Source organism: Calidris pugnax, unplaced genomic scaffold (genome assembly GCF_001431845.1).
Source record: "Calidris pugnax isolate Ruff unplaced genomic scaffold, ASM143184v1 scaffold201, whole genome shotgun sequence".
In the NCBI taxonomy this organism is placed as follows: Eukaryota; Metazoa; Chordata; class Aves; order Charadriiformes; family Scolopacidae; genus Calidris; species Calidris pugnax.
Genome location: NW_015090933.1, coordinates 162,287 through 181,552, shown reverse-complemented (window position 1 = coordinate 181,552; position 19,266 = coordinate 162,287). Strand labels below are relative to the sequence as shown.

General features: G+C 41.9%; 1 protein-coding gene across 2 annotated transcripts in view; it reads right to left on the bottom strand.

The window, feature by feature from the left end:
* Positions 1-517: 517 nt before the first annotated feature.
* The window catches only part of SLC6A1 (solute carrier family 6 (neurotransmitter transporter), member 1), a 67,376-nt gene continuing 48,627 nt past the window's right edge, over positions 518-19,266 (bottom strand). The window contains exons 5-16 of one of the 2 annotated variants that reach the window (XM_014951704.1): positions 17,691-17,800; positions 17,439-17,571; positions 15,973-16,107; positions 15,752-15,855; positions 15,318-15,442; positions 12,836-12,948; positions 10,648-10,779; positions 10,310-10,412; positions 8,926-9,026; positions 6,737-6,822; positions 4,650-4,731; positions 518-3,009 (exon numbers count right to left, since the gene is read on the bottom strand). In XM_014951704.1, coding sequence (XP_014807190.1) covers positions 2,905-3,009; positions 4,650-4,731; positions 6,737-6,822; positions 8,926-9,026; positions 10,310-10,412; positions 10,648-10,779; positions 12,836-12,948; positions 15,318-15,442; positions 15,752-15,855; positions 15,973-16,107; positions 17,439-17,571; positions 17,691-17,800 — 1,329 coding nt within the window. In that variant the 3' untranslated portion in view covers positions 518-2,904. Of the gene's footprint in view, positions 3,010-4,649; positions 4,732-4,751; positions 5,002-6,654; positions 6,823-8,925; positions 9,027-10,309; positions 10,413-10,647; positions 10,780-12,835; positions 12,949-15,317; positions 15,443-15,751; positions 15,856-15,972; positions 16,108-17,438; positions 17,572-17,690; positions 17,801-19,266 lie in introns of those variants that run through there. The other variant, XM_014951703.1, reaches the window with a different exon arrangement.

The window sequence follows — 19,266 nt, the reverse complement described above, 5'->3', positions numbered from 1 at the left end:
GACATCTTCTCTCAGTGTAATGGCAGCTGAGACAGACAACACTGATTTTTTTGCAGATATATATAATCTGTCTATTTATTCTAAGGCCACTGTGCCACCAGCCCGGTGGCTTCAGCCTTGGGGTGGTTCCCTCCTCAGTAACTTGGACTCGGTGACTCCAGGTGCCGCAGTTCACACCCCAAACTGCCAGTGGAAATGTGCCCCAGGAACATTGATTTTAAAATCCAGGCTTTTTTCTAGGGCTGCCGTCTGCCCGCGGGAGGGTTAGAGCAGCAGGACGCCAGGTAGGGCTGGCAACTGCCACCTTTAAAGCTTTGTGTATAATGTATGCTCACACTAATTAAATTACAGAAATAGCATAAGGATTAATGACACCCCTCACAAGTGTGATGCAGCATTTTGATACTCAAAGGATGTATTTTAGATATCTATAAAAATATGTGAAACATTTAGAACTTGCTTCACAGAAAAAACACACGTTGGGTTTGTCCAATGAAAGACTGCAAAATTCCAAATGTAATGTATAATATAACCTTTATTCTTTTTCCTCTAAACTCTTGGAAACTTACATAACAATCGTGCTTTAATTATGACACCATTTATAGACATTTAAAATGCATCTTAATTTATAAATATTTTACATTTGGTCCATAGAACAGGTTGCAATTTACTAAATAATACTGTACTCTTTTAAACAGGCTCTGTATATATTTTTGAATATGTATATATTACATATATATTTTTATATAGAGATAGATTTGCTTGGTGTTCAGATATTTCCTTATTGCAAAAAGCATATATGATCATACAATAATCTTTTTTTTTTTTTTTCAGGGCAAGTACTACAAAAAAGATACAGCTATTCACAGTTTACACACAGTAGTTCTACAACACTATTTTGTGCTATATGATACGTTTGTACAGCTTTTTGCTAAAGAGCAGGTCTGTCAAACATCTGTCATAATTGTTTACAATCAAACATTAAATACTGCATTTTTCTTAGAACAACATGGGACTTGATTACATTAAACGAGAAAGAGAAAGTTGGAATTTTTATCCTTAGTCTAATGAAATTCACAAGTATAATGGGTATGGATCGTGTATATAATGCTTGTGTGGGATGGACGGGTTTCCTCTAAATCCCAAAGACTTACAGGACTTGTGTATTTCAGCTATAGCCATTAGGATGTAGCTTAGATCTCGTAGTATTTTACAGTTGCTCTATGTATGAAACGGTTTAGAATCTACCAAACCTACTCTGAGATTTTATGATGTCGTCTGAAATACATGTGTATTTTATATATATATTATTTCTACAATAATGTGCTTGACATTCTGAGAATAATACCTTATTGCAAGAACATGTTTGTCACCTTCAGACGAAAACAACGAAAAACCCAACATTCACAGTTAACATGTTTTTTTCACGTAGTAGTTCTACATAAATTGTGCTATCTAACATTGTACGGTGCACAAAAATGTTGCTGAAAAGCATGTTTCATTGCACAGTTCTGTCACAGTCATTTACAATCAAACAGCAACTACGGCGTGTCCCCGGACCCTTTGTGCCTGTCATTTAGCTGCCACACGAGAAAGACGGGACGGGGCTGATCCTGCCTTTTCCACACGGGGGGAAAAACACTCCCAGGGGCTTTCCAGCCATGGGGGAAACGCAGGCTGAGCCCAGAGTGGAGAATTTTTATATATATTTTTATATATATATATATCTCTATCACTGAAATAACTTTCCCTCGTGCCTTCCTCACCACAAATAATGCGTAAATCAAAGCAAAACTGTTTTCAAAGTGCTAACTTTCTATAATTTGCTTATTAGAAACCGTCAAAAGTCCTTTAAGGGATTAAAAAGAACAGTTGTGGATTAAAACCCTAAATGAGAATTACAAGGAGAAGCTTCAATCTTTAAGCCATTGATTTGGTTTCTATTTTGGTGGCAACGCAATAATCGTAGAATAATCACAGCGTAACAAAAGCTCCAGTGCTCCGAGCCTGAATCGCAAATACTTTGTATTTCTCTTACTCCCAGGAATCTTTAAGAGCTCTTGGGTATTAATTCTCATTTTGCTAAAAAAGTTAGAAGTCGTATTTTTGCCTCTAACACCTGCGATTCACGTAGTATTGATTCTCACAAGGATATCTTCTTTTTATAAGAAATAGTATATATATTTTTAAACAAATTTACGATCCTGTTGGAATGTTACCCTGCAAGGCTGAGCCCAGGAGCGTTTCCAGCCATTCCCTGCTGTCTTGCCACCAACAGCCACTTAATTTAATTTGCACCAGGAATGTTCATAAAGGCTGTGTCTGCTGTTAATTGAAGGAAACCTCTTCCCCCTCAAATGGCCTCGAATTGAGCAAATTTTAAGAGCAGGCTTTTTCACTGGAAATCACTTGTTTACAAAATACGTCATTCTTTTTTTTTTGTACAAAACAATTCCAAACTGAATTTTACTCCTGCAAAGTCAGAAATAACAGTCTTGGGATTCAGCGGTAAGAAATAGTGATAAACTACTAAAAATCAGCAGCACAAAACTTCAAATAGTCGTGCTAAAAGGTAGATTAAAAAGGTCTTGGCACATCAATTTACAAATTCCAAGATATGCAACTATTATTGTGAAAGGATAAAAACATTAACAGTCTGTGGATTGCCAGAGAACACAAAACACTGTCAACATCTGAGCTCGCGCGATGGTTGGATCATACCCATGGCGATTCCCTTAGAGTGGAGATGACCTTTTTTTTTTCTTTTTTTTCTTTTTTTTTTTTTTCCTTTTTTTTTTGCCACTAGAGGTAGGTAATTATATTCTCAGACATGAATTTGTGGTCATATTCAACCATATTTTTTGTTTTTCTGGAGCGGTGTTGGTAGTCGGACAATGCAGAAGTTTAGATGTAGGCTTCTTTGTTGGCAGAGTTGCTCTGTTGGGCCTGGTCTGGCCCGTTTTCGGGATGAGTGATGTCTTCACTTGGCTGAATCATTACTTGGATGCGCTGTTTAAAGAACAACAATAAAGCTGAGGCAGTCAAAATCCTGCTTCTATTCTGTCTAGGCATTGGAATGTCGATGAAAAAACTCTGTCTATCTCCTAAGGGCCCCAAAAAAGGCGGTAAGTCTCATATCCTACCCCCAGTTTTAGCTGTGTTCTGACCATGGGTGTTGAAAGACCACGTGCCAAATGGTAGATGGCACCAGGCTCTAAGAACTGGGCACGTCTGGGGAGAAGAGGTGAGGGGAGGCTGTGGAGGGGTGAGGACAGGCTCTGCTGGGAGCCCACGGGCCACACACGGAGGCTGCGTTTGGGGCGGGGGACTCAAAGGTGGATTTCGGAGGTGATGGTGACCCTCCCCAGGGAGCAGAAGGGACCAGAGAGAACTGGCTGCAGCTTCTGGGAGTTACCACCTCCAAGGGTACAACAGGTAACGTAGGTATTTTATTTCTAGTCCTTACACGTTCTCAACTCATAAAGCTTATTGGCTGAGCTCACATGCACATCGAGACAGAGCTCCTTCTGTTGGCTGATGGGCATCTGTCAGTGCTTCCAAAAGCCAGACCACAGCAAGACCGAGACAAGGAACTTTTACTGGGGGCTTCTACAACTCTGCCCAAGAAGCAGCTCTGTCTCAGAGCAACAACTCTCCCTTTGCACGCAAACGTTCCCGTAAGGCCAAGGGAAAGATAGTCAGAATGTAGTAGATAAGAACAAGCAATGGGGGGGGAAAAAAAAGGAGAAATTTTTTTGTAGCATCACCAAGTCTTTTGAAATTTGCTGAAGACAAATATTTAGATCAAGATCTGAGCATTTCGTGAGGCATTACTCGTCAATTCTGCTTAAGATCATCTGTCCCTTTGCAAAGATGGCTCTGTCAGCGGATTTTAGAATATTCCAGAAATTCTGACAGACTCATTTTGACAATCTCTCTCTCTCTCACAGTCGGAGAGGACAGAGACTCGTGTTCCAGTGCTCGTGCTGAACAAGTGTCTGTTACACACAGAGTGAGATTATGGGCTGGAGGGGGAAAAGTGAGGATGTGCCCAGATAGCAAACCCATGAAGTCTGGCAATTGTGTGTAATTACTAACCAGTGCACTGATCAATAACCTTTTTAACATTCCATACTCCTTTAGCAACCCTTCTCTGAGGGTCTTAACATGGCTGGACTGGCCCAGGAGCTCAGATGTGAGATGGTGGTGTTGCAGGGAGGTGCTTGGCAGGGTCACTGTGAGCAGCCTCATGAGAACCAGGAGTTCCATGGGTTTAGTCCGATTCCAGTTCCTTAGAGATAGGAACTTAGATACACAACAGTGTGTCTTGCCTTAATAAGGACAAATTCACATATTTTTGTGAACTGCTACTTTGTTTTCTAGGTGTAAGGAGCTGGGAGGCAAAGTGTCTGGAACTGTCAAAGCCCAGAGATAAGGACAGCATTTAACGCGGTGAAATGGTTTCATGACAGATGGGACAGACACTGTTTTTGTTTTGTCTGTTTGGTGCTTGTTTCTATGTTTTTAAGCTTGATGCAAAAATATCTGGGCTAAGTGAGGCCACAGGAAATAGAGAGTAGAAAACAGTCGCCCAGCAATCTTTTATCAGTGTGCACACCTCGCAAGGTCAGGAAAAAAGAGAGACTTACCTGTTTCAAGGAGCCTTTCAGGGTGAGAAACATGTATGCCATGTAGCCTGGTATCAGCACCATCGAGGACAAGGCCATGAACCAGCCAACCCCTTGGCCCCATTTTTTTTTTTTTTTTTTTTTTTTTTTCCTTTTTTTTTTGCCACTAGAGGTAGGTAATTATATTCTCAGACATGAATTTGTGGTCATATTCAACCATATTTTTTGTTTTTCTGGAGCGGTGTTGGTAGTTGTACAATGCAGAAGTTTAGATGTAGGCTTCTTTGTTGGCAGAGTTGCTCTGTTGGGCCTGGTCTGGCCCGTTTTCGGGATGAGTGATGTCTTCACTTGGCTGAATCATTACTTGGATGCGCTGTTTAAAGAACAACAATAAAGCTGAGGCAGTCAAAATCCTGCTTCTATTCTGTCTAGGCATTGGAATGTCGATGAAAAAACTCTGTCTATCTCCTAAGGGCCCAAAAAAAGGCGGTAAGTCCCAAATCCTACCCCCAGTTTTAGCTGTGTTCTGACCATGGGTGTTGAAAGACCACGTGCCAAATGGTAGATGGCACCAGGCTCTAAGAACTGGGCACGTCTGGGGAGAAGAGGTGAGGGGAGGCTGTGGAGGGGTGAGGACAGGCTCTGCTGGGAGCCCACGGGCCACACACGGAGGCTGCGTTTGGGGCGGGGGACTCAAAGGTGGATTTCGGAGGTGATGGTGACCCTCCCCAGGGAGCAGAAGGGACCAGAGAGAACTGGCTGCAGCTTCTGGGAGTTACTACCTCCAAGGGTACAACAGATAACGTAGGCTTGGAATTAAGATATTTTATTTCTAGGCCGTACGCGGTCTCAACTCATAAAGCTTATTGGCTGAGCTCACATGCACATCGAGACAGAGCTCCTTCTGTTGGCTGATGGGCATCTGTCAGTGCTTCCAAAAGCCAGACCACAGCAAGACCGAGACAAGGAACTTTTACTGGGGGCTTCTACAACTCTGCCCAAGAAGCAGCTCTGTCTCAGAGCAACAACTCTCCCTTTGCACGCAAACGTTCCCGTAAGGCCAAGGGAAAGATAGTCAGAATGTAGTAGATAAGAACAAGCAATGGGGGGGGAAAAAAAAGGAGAAATTTTTTTGTAGCATCACCAAGTCTTTTGAAATTTGCTGAAGACAAATATTTAGATCAAGATCTGAGCATTTCGTGAGGCATTACTCGTCAATTCTGCTTAAGATCATCTGTCCCTTTGCAAAGATGGCTCTGTCAGCGGATTTTAGAATATTCCAGAAATTCTGACAGACTCATTTTGACAATCTCTCTCTCTCTCACAGTCGGAGAGGACAGAGACTCGTGTTCCAGTGCTCGTGCTGAACAAGTGTCTGTTACACACAGAGTGAGATTATGGGCTGGAGGGGGAAAAGTGAGGATGTGCCCAGATAGCAAACCCATGAAGTCTGGCAATTGTGTGTAATTACTAACCAGTGCACTGATCAATAACCTTTTTAACATTCCATACTCCTTTAGCAACCCTTCTCTGAGGGTCTTAACATGGCTGGACTGGCCCAGGAGCTCAGATGTGAGATGGTGGTGTTGCAGGGAGGTGCTTGGCAGGGTCACTGTGAGCAGCCTCATGGGAACCAGGAGTTCCATGGGTTTAGTCCGATTCCAGTTCCTTAGAGATAGGAACTTAGATACACGACAGTGTGTCTTGCCTTAATAAGGACAAATTCACATATTTTTGTGAACTGCTACTTTGTTTTCTAGGTGTAAGGAGCTGGGAGGCAAAGTGTCTGGAACTGTCAAAGCCCAGAGATAAGGACAGCATTTAACGCGGTGAAATGGTTTCATGACAGATGGGACAGACACTGTTTTTGTTTTGTCTGTTTGGTGCTTGTTTCTATGTTTTTAAGCTTGATGCAAAAATATCTGGGCTAAGTGAGGCCACAGGAAATAGAGAGTAGAAAACAGTCGCCCAGCAATCTTTTATCAGTGTGCACACCTCGCAAGGTCAGGAAAAAAGAGAGACTTACCTGTTTCAAGGAGCCTTTCAGGGTGAGAAACATGTATGCCATGTAGCCTGGTATCAGCACCATCGAGGACAAGGCCATGAACCAGCCAACCCCTTGGCCCCATTTTGGGAAAACGTAACTTCCCATCGTGAGAGGAGTCATTTGGACAGCACTGAAGATGAAGACTCCCTGCAAAATACAGCCAAAAAAGATTTGGATGAGATTTCCAGAGTGTTCTGCGTTCAGGAATTTGTCTGGATCGACTTGGACCTCAAGGCAAACATCCAGGCAAGGAGAAAAGGGTTCCTTTGGTCCCTGGTGGTGGCTGCTGGGTGCTCACTTGGGGATGGGGCCTGGGGGGGTCAGTCTTCCCAATGGAGGGTGTGGAAAACAGGCACGTGTAGCCCATGGCACCGCAAGGAGAAAAGGGTCCCTTTGGTCCCTGGTGGTGGCCACTGGGCACTCACTTGGGGATGGGGCCTGGTGGGGTGAGTCTTCCCGATGGAGGGCGTGGAAAACAGGCATGTGTAGCCCATGGCACTGACTGATTCCCTGCAGCTTAACCTCAGGTGTGGGAAGGTGAAAATAACTGAACTGTGCTTCTGAAAGTGTGAAATGCTTGGTTGGTTTGTTGTTATTGGAGGAATAGCTCTACTGTCCTGGTCAGCAACAGGCCCTGAATGAGAAATGTTCTTTAAAGCCTGGCTCTGCACTGACCTCACGTACCACCCCCTCGGAGTGCTCAGCCCAGAGCCTTTTTCAATAACGAGAGGTAAGGAGATAGTTTAGTTTCCCAGTAGGCTCCTTACCAAAATTAATCTTCGTGTTTCAATTTAACACCGTGTTTTCACATCCATAACCTGCATCTCAGATACCCCCAGCGATACCCGCTGGTACCAGCAGAGCCCTGGGATAACCTGTGCAGAGTGGGAGGGAAGGGGGCTGCTGGGAAGGGTGGGGCCCTGGGGAATAATTCCTGCTTACACATCTGTACTGTGCCATCCACGACTGGTGAGTTGCTTTTGTGGTGTTTTCAAATAGATGACCTGCAAATATTTTACTTTAAATTCCCAAGGAAAACTCCTCTTTGGGCCTATTTCCAGTTTCTAAAGCAGCCTGTGTCAGGGAGACCTGCTCAGCTGAACCAGCAAAGGAGGAAGCTCATCCTCATCCCAGGTTCTGGCTTGTGCAGAACATATTCCCCAGATTTTACTAGCACATCATCACCACCTGTGAACTTGCACTGGATGACAAATTCCCTTGAAGACTTTACAAGACAGGAGAAATCTGGTAAGTTTTACATACAATATTGGTCGTCTTCCTGCTATATCCCTGAAATAAACAAAATTCCTTTTTTTTTTTCTGCCTTCCTGACCACTTTTTTTCAGAAAAATGAAAGCCACCTTCATCTGGGTAGAGATGAACTAAGGAACCCTCAGTATAAACACATTTCTGTGGCTCTCTTTAGTGCTCTTTGTTTGCTTTTCTATGGCCTTGGGCTACCTACATGGGAATATCAGAGAAGTATCAGTGAGTGGGAAGTCTTGTGTCGTAGTGTCTACTTGATTACAGTGGTTTTATGTTGCATCTGGGTAGACTACTTTATGTGTAAATAATGTAGTAAATTTGCATTACTTTGCTTATTAGTTCAAATAGGACTGTATGTGCTTAACTGGATAAAGCTTCAAAGCAGGAAAAGACTGTACTGTGGTTTCCAGCACACAAAATCCTTGCAAGTTTTGCCACAAAACCCAGTAGCAATGTAGTATAAACCAGGTAATATATTCCACAGAACCCCAGGAGAGAAGAACATCGGTTTATAATCCCAGTTTGTTACCAGAATAATCCTAGTCTGTTACGAGAATGGTTCCTGTGAAGGAATTGAGTTCATTTTGTGTATGTGCAAAATTTAGACTTTAGAGAGATTGCTAAATTTTGTGTAAAAATACAAGAAATGGTCCAAATCTGTTTCTTACAGTTTTCTATCCCTGCCAGTCAAACTCTTGACAAGTTACCATTTCCCGAGGACTAATACACATCTTGAAACTGGCCAAGGCTGCTTTTCTCAGGGCACAGGCTTCCTCTAATGACCCTGGGTGTTGCCTCAGGGCACAGGCTTCCTCTAATGACCCTGGGTTTTGGCTGTTCCCTTCACTGGAATGGCTCAGGTCCTTCCCAAAGGAACGAGCTCAGGGTTAACATGAACACGTGGGGGTGGGAATGGCGAGGCTGTGGTGCACAGCCCACCTCCTTTACACCCTTTGAATCATAGAATAAAAGTTGGTTCCTTACTGCCACAATGATAGGAGTGAAAAACGACCAGCAGAGTTTCCACCAGATGCAGGGTCTGTATCCCACCATCTCTTGGATGTTGTCATAAAATCTATTAACACCTAAATGTAGAAATAAGAAACAGTACGGGGAGATATCAGATAACTGATGCAATTGAAAGCTCGGTGGTTTTGAGAGACACTGTCATAAATGATGAGGTATATCTGGAAGCTCTATAAAGACCCCAACAGAACTTTTCACCTCTCTGAATGGGAAAGAAATGTGCAAACTCAGAAGCACCAAGAATCATTTGTTCTCATTCTTCCACATTGTAATTAATTAATTACCAACCAGCAAACTCATTCCCATGGAAAGGCTGAGGAACTCTGTACATCTGAAGGTCAGATGCAATATATCCCTTTTGGTTAATTTAAATTCTAAGTCTTATTAGGATGAGAGATTTAGAATGATATTTTTCAAATTAAATTAAAAAATCTAAATAATCCATCCTAGTGCTACCCAGCTTCAGTCTGTGTGGGTACACACACCTCATACACATGCAGAACTGCCTGGGAAGTCAAAGAGCAGCCCTTTTGCTGCCATTATCTGCCAGCCCTCCATCGTCTTCTAGAAGATATGTCTATATTATTTATAACTTTGGATTTGATTTGTTCATTTTCCTAGCTGGTGTATTTTTCCATTTGCGTTTGCTGGATTCGTACGCAGTGTCTCTCCCCCATAAAATGCTGTTCCATCCTCTTAAGCCCATTAAAGCCAGCAGAGAGACTCCTCTTATCTAGCCCTGCATCAGATTTGTAATGGAAGTGAAGTGCCTTATAACCAGGGCAGTGGGTCCTTGGACTCGCTAACGCAGAACTAAGGTCAAATGTACAAATTCTCTGGCAAGAGTATGATACATGTTCATTAATTTTTATGCCCAGAGCTTGTCAGTCCAGACTTCTGGATATTTTCGGGCAATTATGCAAGATATAATGGACCAAGCAGGCTGGCTCTCTCTGAAAGATCCCAGAGTGAGAGAGTAATTTCTGGAAATGAAACATTATGAAGCCCAAAAGACTTAAGTCATTATGTTGAGAAGAGCAGAGCCCAACACCTCTGAAGATCCAGGCTTCCCAAGCAAAGGGGACAGGAAAAAAGAGGGAGATGTCACCTATTTAGTATTCCTGAAACACTTGGCATCTAACGACTTCCAGGATTACACACAGGGTGTTTTAAAGAGGCAGAAGTACCTTCCACAAGCCAACTTTGAGTTCTCAGTGGAATTATATGCACATAAACCAAGGCCAATTTCACTTCCACCCTCACACAAACGAACAAATGAGTAGATGAAATATCCTTCTGATGTGCAAAACTTGTGGAAAAAAATGAAACCCATATTGTTTACCGTAGCACCAGGATATCGAGATGCACTCAAAGAATACAAGGAACAAGAGACTCATTCCACTGGCAGAGTAGTAGTCAAAAAGCTTAAACACATAGATTCCACCCTAAAACATATAAGAAGAAAGTGTTAAAATTAAGGGTAAGGACTGTAATTTCAAGACAGATTAAAATGCAAGCTACAAATAACGGTGGCAAATAGGTTAGGGATATATTAATGTAAATTAATTAAAGTTAACAGGTTAAAGTCTTGTAATGCTTGAGGTCAATACTGACAAAAATGAGATTATTGCTAGAATTCAATTAAAATGACAGAAGCTGACATTGTTCTACAGAACATACCTGAGTAATATTGGACAGCCCTATCAGATAGGAAACGATGCACACAACAGCAATGAAGATTTCTCTTCGGTTGCGCAGCAACTTTGGGAATTCATCCACCAAAGCTGTTATGAATCCTTCCACAGTGCAGAACTGCAAGTAAAGTCAGAAATCAAATACAATGCAATGCACTATGATGGCGGGGTTACACCCAGGGAAGGAGTTTTCAACACTACTCATCACTGGCCTAAGGCCCCGTCCATTAAATGATGAATGAAAATTCACTTGACTTCAGTGGAAGCAGAGCTTCTGGATATCCTCATTTCTCTCTAAAAAGATTTCCAGCTAGAAACACACTCAAAACTCCAAATTATGAACTACAGCATGTGCTTTCCGACTATAAAATGCTCTTTCTTGTGATAGAAAAGAATGCACCTACAGTTGAAGGCTTTAATCCCTGGATCCTTTACTCACACAGGTGAAAGCCAATAGACACAAAAAGTATAATCAGATCAATGCTTCAGAGTGAAGCTTAAAGACACAAGATTGATTCTTATATGTTATAAATTAAATGCTTTTTGTAGCCCCAGAAAAGTAAATGCAATAGTAAGATTTTTGCTGAGGATGTGGTCTCCCAAATGGAAAGTATGGCCATACTGTAGATTTTGAGTCTATGCATATATTCAAAATAAATGTCATTATGGCAGCTGAAAATCAGAAAGTATGTAGATTTTTATTAATTCCCAGCACTGCAATCAGAATTTAACCAACAGATCTAGTTCCTATAAATTACAGTATATGAAATATTTCACTGATAGACAGAAAATGAAGAAAGCATGACAGCCTGTAGATATATATTCTTTTTAATAATATTAGACTACCTTCCTCAGCTGGTAGTTGCCTAGAGACAAGTTCTTTCAAGAATATTTTTGACCCAACTAATTTCAGAGCAGTTTCTCCCTAGATTGAGCAATAGGTTTTAATGTCAAGCCTGAAGCTTACTGAAAAACAAAGAAATAGAAAACATGCATTTCCAGCTTCCTTTCATGTTGCAGGATAAAATGCCCTCTTGGTCTTCTTATATTTTGGTTCAGAGACTAAAGTCAACTTGGATTTATAGAAAATGATGGATTTTTCTCTACTGAAAGACTAGTAGGGTACTAAGCTAGTCATTATATATTCCTTTATGTGCTATGGAGATGGTGCTAACAGCTCTATGGTGCTGGTTTGACAACTGCAACTGGTTTAAGATTAAGGCATTTGGTCACATACAAGTGATGGAAACATCTCAGTGGCCAGAAGGGACTTCCCTGGCAAAGTCCTCTGATATTTTATTGCAAAATAAGGCAGGGGGCTTTCTTTAGTCGCTATCTGTGTTAAAATTATTGCTGATTAATGAATGCTTTTGTTGGGCATAGTCCTTTCTAGCATGTGGAGTGCTTTTGCCTGTTCTGTGTGCTTTTCTGTTTTTTCTGCAATAAAGAATAAACATATTTCAATGATTGCATGAGTTAATTATGTCATTATTTAATCTAGACAGTAGCTCTGGAGCAGTATCTTACTTGGATTTGCAAAACCTCTAGGTTTTGCCTTCCCTTTAACTTTGAGTTGTCAGATACTGCCTGTAGCTCTTACCAAGGCCTGAACCACTGAAGTCCTGATCCTTACCAGTGGGAAGTGATTTCAGAACACACTGAGATGCAGAATGGCCCCAGTAATGAGCCTTCAGCCTCCCAAATTTGCTCCTGACGTTCATATGATTAAAATGACACATGTGCTGCATCTTTTTTCTCCATGTGGCAAGTTCTGAAGTTGCCTTTCAGAAACATTTATGGCATCTAACCCTTGTAAAGCATATCCTGGTGGCTCCTACTCTGATGAGCACTGTAAAGGTGTTTTTAATACTGTGATTGAACAGTTAAGATTTCAAAGAAAGTTCCCTTTGTCTGCAGAATAGATTTCCTGCACATTTTGTATATGCTTCCAGCAGTTCATGAAGAAGTGTCTTAGTAAGTTTTTTAGTATCCCAGGCTCCTTGAACCTCTTACTCTTTCCTCTCCTTAGTTCCTGCAGTTATTTATCTGGTTATTCCAGACACCGTTCGGCAGCAGTGGCAGCTGGCAGTGCAGAATGCACAAGGAGAGGCCAGCCTCGTCCCACACAGCTGCAGAAAATGGGTCTTTGTTAGTAATTTTTACACCAGTTTTACCTGACTGTCAATTCCCAGCATCAGCAACATGGAGAAGAACAGTATTGCCCACAAAGGAGAAATGGGTAACTGTGTCACTGCTTCTGGATAAGCCAGAAATGCCAGCCCAGGGCCTGGGAGGAGAAACAGGAGAGAAAAGGGCAGTGTTATTGATTGGGTGTTGGCATTATTTGCTCCTGATGATAGGTTTATTTGAATGACTCAGCCGTGGATGCGGCATCTGACCAGGGATTTCAGCTTAACCAGTGGTCACTGACAAAGAAGTCAGGGCATGGAGATTGCTTTTAAAATGAACCAAACAAAACACACACACAAAAAACCAACCAAGCAAGCAAAATACTAGCTGCAGTTCAGTAACTACTCCTGAGAGACACCTTTGTACAGCAAAACCAGGGAATGCCTTGGCAAGGGATCTTCATCTTCAGCTCAGCCTGCTCTCCCTCTCAAGTACTTACTGAGAGCTGGGGTCTCCTGCTTTGCACCAAGTGGTTCAGAAACAACACAAAGACAGCTCAGAAATGGAGAAGACCCTTTCCAGCATTTACAGTATCCCCATTTGCTATTCCATTCTATTAATTATTGTAAAATATACATTTTGATAAACCATGTAGTTGTAAAGAGGCAAACCCTTCCATTTGTGTTCCTACCAACTGCCATAGGGGTGGAAGGAGAATATAAATTCTTATTAAACCATTAATTATCATAAAATATACATTTTGATAAACCATGTAGTTTTAAAGAGGCAAACCCTTCCATTTGTGTTCCTACCAACTGCCACAGGGTTGGAAGGAGAATATGAATTCTTTTTAACAAAGAAGGAACTCTTTCTGTTGTCATAGCCTGGCTGGAAACCAGCTGATGTCAGGTTAAGAGTGATACCTGTAGCAGACGAAATAATCACAGAAATAAAATGGGTGTGCATCACCCAAGGGGAGTATCCAATTTCTCAGTTTTCATTAAAAGTGAGCTTGTCTGTGATAATTGGTTGGACATATATAGCTTTCAGACCTATTGAAAAGCAAGGATTGGCAATAGACACCTGAATTGTCAAAGTAATTGACAAAAGTCTGTTTCAATGCATATTTTGAAGCAATTATTAGCCAGTGACAGCAGGTATGATTGGAATGCCTTCCAAATGGCAGTAGTAAAGGCAAATAAACTTAAGATAAATGTGTTCTTAATTTTACTGTCTTACACATTCCGCCAAAGTGCAGCCGCAGCTGTTTGTTTTACAAAGCTCTACAACAGGTTGCAAAACAACATCTCATGGTGCTAAAAAAAGCACCAGTTTCTGAGCTCGTGAGAAGGAATAGAAGCCTTAATTAAAAGGTCAGATTTCCAAATATCTTTTGCAATTACTGGCCACAGCAGGTCGTGCGCATCTTTGAAAAGTCTATTATCTCAGGTACCTTAAAATGTATTTAGGAGCTTAATATGATATAAAAATATTGTTTTGTTTGCAGGTGGAGTCTTTATATAGTTACATCTGTATCAAATACATAAATCCAAGCAGCTTATTTCACACACCACTGGCTTTCCAGAGCCGTTTTTGACAGCAGTATATGCCATCATAAGTTTTTTGCTAATTTCTTTGTAGTTTATTGATTATTTTTAGGGTTTAAATTCTCTGCTTTTCTAAGGAGGGGAAAATTTCATCAATGGGATATGTTTTCTAGTGTAATAAGACATATTTTGTCCACCAGCGACTTCCAACCAAGCTTTCAGTGATCAGATCCCTCCCTGTGGCCAGAACTGCTAAATGAGTATCTGGTGCACCAGCTGGGTTAGGGCAACCATCTGCTCTGCTACTTTAAGCTTTTTCATCTGGAAGAAAGACAAGAAACTGCAAAAAAAAAAAAAAAAAAAAAAAAAAAAAAAAAGCAGAATCCTTCCGTGGACATCTGACTGCCCTGAGTAAAATGGCTTTCATAATTAAGGGTCCCATAAAATTGGCTGATAGCAGTAGGTCTGAACAGGTGAGAAATGGATCTGCCTCAAAGGGCTTAACCTCAAGAAACCATAAATAGAATGTAAAAACCTGACTGAATGTGAGAATATTGGCTCCTAAAACATAATGACGGTTGTTCTTCCTTTCAGTTTGCTTTTAAGGATTTCAGTCATGAGAGGGTCACAATGTGATGTCCCAGCCAAGCACTGAAGCAGCTAAATGTGCTGCCACCTCTTGGAAACGCAGCCCGGGTAAGCAATATTCATTAGCATTAATTGCATCAGCCCAGGATGAGTCTCCACACCAAATGTCTGAGAGCACGAGGAGGGGCTGCTCCACGTGAAAGGATTTTGCTGGTGCTGCCTTGAGAGCTCTGAATCCATACCCCCCCTTTGGCCATCGGTAAGGGCGACCGAAATGACAGGGAGCAGAGGAATGTTTGGGGGAGGCATTTTGAACAAGCAGCTGGATACAACATACAAACAGAAAGTAACTGATGCCACTGAACAATTCAGAGAAAAATATATTGGATACCTGATGCTGCAACATCTGCAATAGGCCTCTTTGTGACATTAGCCATGAATCCAACAATGGAGAAGATGACAAAGCCAGCAAACATGCTCGTGCATGAGTTTATGCAGCACACTATGATGGAGTCCCTGCAATAGAGGGAAGGTGCTTTAAGCAGTGGGTAAAGCAATGCTACTGGTCATCACTATATTACCCATTTTTCCTGTGAAAAGATGTCACGGGTTAGGATTTCACGGTTTGGGTTCCATTTCATGCTGGATGAGTCCTACTGTCTCTCCCATTAGTGCCAAAGCAGTTACACCTCTCACTCCTGGTTGGATATGCCATTTAATACTGAGATCTGAGACTACACTTTATTTCAATGATACAGAAAGACAGAATCCAGCTCCCGCTGGGACGGGGAAGTGCCATTGCAATATGGGCAGTCATCTGCTTACCTGTAAACATTATTGTGGAAAGGGTTGTAACTCCCAAGGGCAATCAGTGAACCAAGACCCAAACCGTAGGAGAAGAAAATCTGTGTGGCAGCATCCAGCCAAACCTGATTGCAGGAAATAATTTTTTTAAAAATCTGTTTCTGCACTTGAGGAGCAGGTCATATGTCTGAAAGGTGAACAGTTAGCAGTGAAACTTCTGTTTACAAGGATTAAATATTTACCTCAGAGTCTGAAAGCTTACTGAAGTTGGGAGTTATATAGAATAAAATGCCTTCCTTTGCTCCAGGCAGTGTTACACCACGGAAGAACAAGATAAGCAGCATAACATAGGGATAAGTAGCAGAGAAATATACCACCTGATGTGAAGAAACAAGACATTGTAAGTGTGGCAGGAAGAATGATCGGTGCTCGTTAACACTTCAGAAAATATTTGCTCCCTATAAACACTAGCAGCGACTGAGGCTGGCTTTTAAAATAGAAGCATTTATGGATGGAAAAGCTTGGTGAGGAAAGGGGAGTGCCTGCTACAGAATTCCCTGAACACCATGTCTGCAAGGAGGTGGCTGTTGCTGGCTTTCCTGAAGGTGGGATTTGGTGGGCTGGGAGATTTTTGCACCAGGGGCTCATGCTTTTCTTGTTTTGTATTCAACAAGGGGAGCTCCCTAAAAGACAAGGTCCTAGTACTCCTGTCCTGCTGTAGAACAACATCTGGTACAGAGTTACCCCGCTCTCAGGCAGCTGTGTTTGTATTTTTAACACTCTCTCCTCACCTGTGTTTGATACAATTGAAGTCAGACTCCAAAGACACAGTCAGCCCTTTTTTGCCACCTTCTTTGCAGACAGGAGAATTGAAATGGTTTTGTTCTGAGCTCAACTAGGCTGTGCTCAACGTGTGGCTTGAGGTGGGGCACAGTTACAACCATCTTGTCAAAAGTTAACAATTCATTCTTTCAGTGTGAAAAAAAATCCTAGTCCTCTCCTCCAGGCCTGAGGACTTAGAACCCAGGCCTTCAGTTGCCACCAGGCCTCATGGCTGTGGCTTTTCATTTCCCTAAGATTTCCTCCGGCCATTTCAGGGCGAGAGAGAGACGTATATGCCAATGTCAGATGCTCTTGCCTTTTCATTCCTGGAGACAGGTCTGTCAATAGTATAATTTCCTTTAATTCATTAGTAAATTCTGTTTTGTGCTCAGAAACCAGCCAGACTCCAGGAAGCTCAATGTGAAAGCACACCCATGGTAAGATCCACCTACAGCTCTCGTTTAGCATAGGGAATGCAGGGAGTAACTCTTCTATCCAAAACAGCTTCAACATCTCCATATTGCACAGCTGTGCAATAAATGGACGCTTCTCACTGAAGCCAAAACACTGCATCCTCACTCTATTGCTGGCCAAACTACCTAGAATATTCATCCCAGTAACAAGCAGACATATTTTTAGGCCATTTTATACCTGTTCAAGCCAACAAGTCTGTAAGTGACCGTACCATCCAAGAGTTGGCTACAGAGGAGCCAGCTCTTTCAAAAGCACGGTGCTGCATCAATTCAAGATAGATAGAAATTAAACACTTCATGGAACTATTGCAGAAAAACTATCCCCAGTGCCTCTTACCTCAAGAATTTTCAGAATATTTGAGTAAAATGGGCATTTATAAGTGAAATGTATTTACAGTACTTTTTAATCTTACCTTTCCAGTCCAGCCTACCCCCTTCCAGATACAAAAATACACCAGAATCCAGGCAATTGCTAGAGTAATTGCTAGCGGCCATCGGATTTGCCCTGGTTTTTCCAATCCATCAGTCATTTGGTGCATGTTGCGTCTAGAATAAACCAACAGAAGGGAGTGTTTGACAACTGGTTCAGCAGACAGTACAGGAATGACAACAAGCTGATCCTTGCACATGCACAGGAAGGATACAGAGGAAAATTATCAGCTTACTCCCAGAATTCCACTACGGCACTTGTCATGTTGGTGGTGTTTGCTAAGGTATAATTGGAGAAGCAGCGGTCAGTGTTCCATGGGTTCTCACAGTGTTTCCAAGGAAGAGTCTAAATAGAAATAAGAGAGAGAAAAAAAACTAAGCAGTCAAACACTTTTTAAGTGAGCATTACCTCGGGTATCTCTCCCTTTACTAGAAATGGCAGTTCAGTGGGGAACTAATAAGAGTTGGGTTGATGGTTGGACTAGATGATCTTTAAGGGCCCTTCCAGCCTAGATGATTCTATGATTCTAATACACTTTGAGTTCTGGGGTGCACTGATCACCCTGGGGGTGCACATCTGCCACACAAGTTATTGAACTCTGTATCAGTTGTGTGAATCAGATGTGAAAATATTTCTTCCTTTCTTTCCTACATCAGCCCAAACACTTTGGAGTCTGATACACCTCTCAGCACGTGAGGGCAGTTGCAGGTGCTACAAGAAAACAAGGGCAGCAGAAAGGACATCCTGGAGGCCCCGCTACCTCTTGTTGCACTAGAGGTAATAAAGGTGTGATGGTTATTGATCGGAGGTTTCCATTTTCCCCTGAGGTCAAGAGGACAATTAGAAAAATGTAAACTTTCTATTTTCTACACGTGTCCTTTACATTAAGGTATCTTTCAGAAGTTCTGAGAAGAACAACCTGTTTCCACATCATATCCATGAGAATGAATCTCATTTAGATACAACTTAGATATTCTTCTGACGGCCAGTCTTGGAAAATCCTCTCACAGAAAATGTTGGATCAGGGTACTGCATGTTTTAAATATAAGGATAAGAGGCTTCCAGGGAATTAGAAGTTAATATTCATCTAATATGGGCCAGTGCACCACTTCCAGACTACGACTGACCTTTCACATCAATAACAAATCCGAGGATAACAAAAAAAGAAATTATCGTGTCACTCCCAGACAGTAATTAATGCAAATTTGGTCAAGGGACAGTTCTTTAAAGCTGAGAACAAGCAAGCATGAATGAAATTTGTAGAAGAGACAATTGAACAATAATGCATTAATTATTGAGACTTATGTAAGAATGCTTCCTCAGATGGCCAAAACCCACAAATCAGACAAGGCGTACTCAGCTGATGAATCATCCTTGAGGGGGGAAAAAAAAGGCAGCTAAAAATAAGGCTAAAAGGAAAGAAAACACAGTGAAAATAACAATGAATGGAAGTTCAGAGCTAATCAACTCAAACCTTCCATTCCATGGGGATTTCTTTAATACACCCCTCCACTATTCAAACACATTGGAACAATACTATTTCCCAAAGAACTAACAGTTGTGTGGCTGCTATTGAAGACCAAAAAAAAAGTCATTTACAAGCTAGAATTTTTCTGGGGGGAGTGACTGGCCTGTGGGCTCCAAGGCAAAGGGACCCTCGTGCTCTCGTGGGCATTGCCAGGGCACAGAGGCTGATGCCTGAGCGTGACCTGCAGTGCCCTGGCAGGGAGGCAGAGCAGCAGCCAGAAACACTGGTGATTCAAGTGCAGAGACCCGTAAGAAGTGACACTAAAAGGGTACAGATGAAAGAG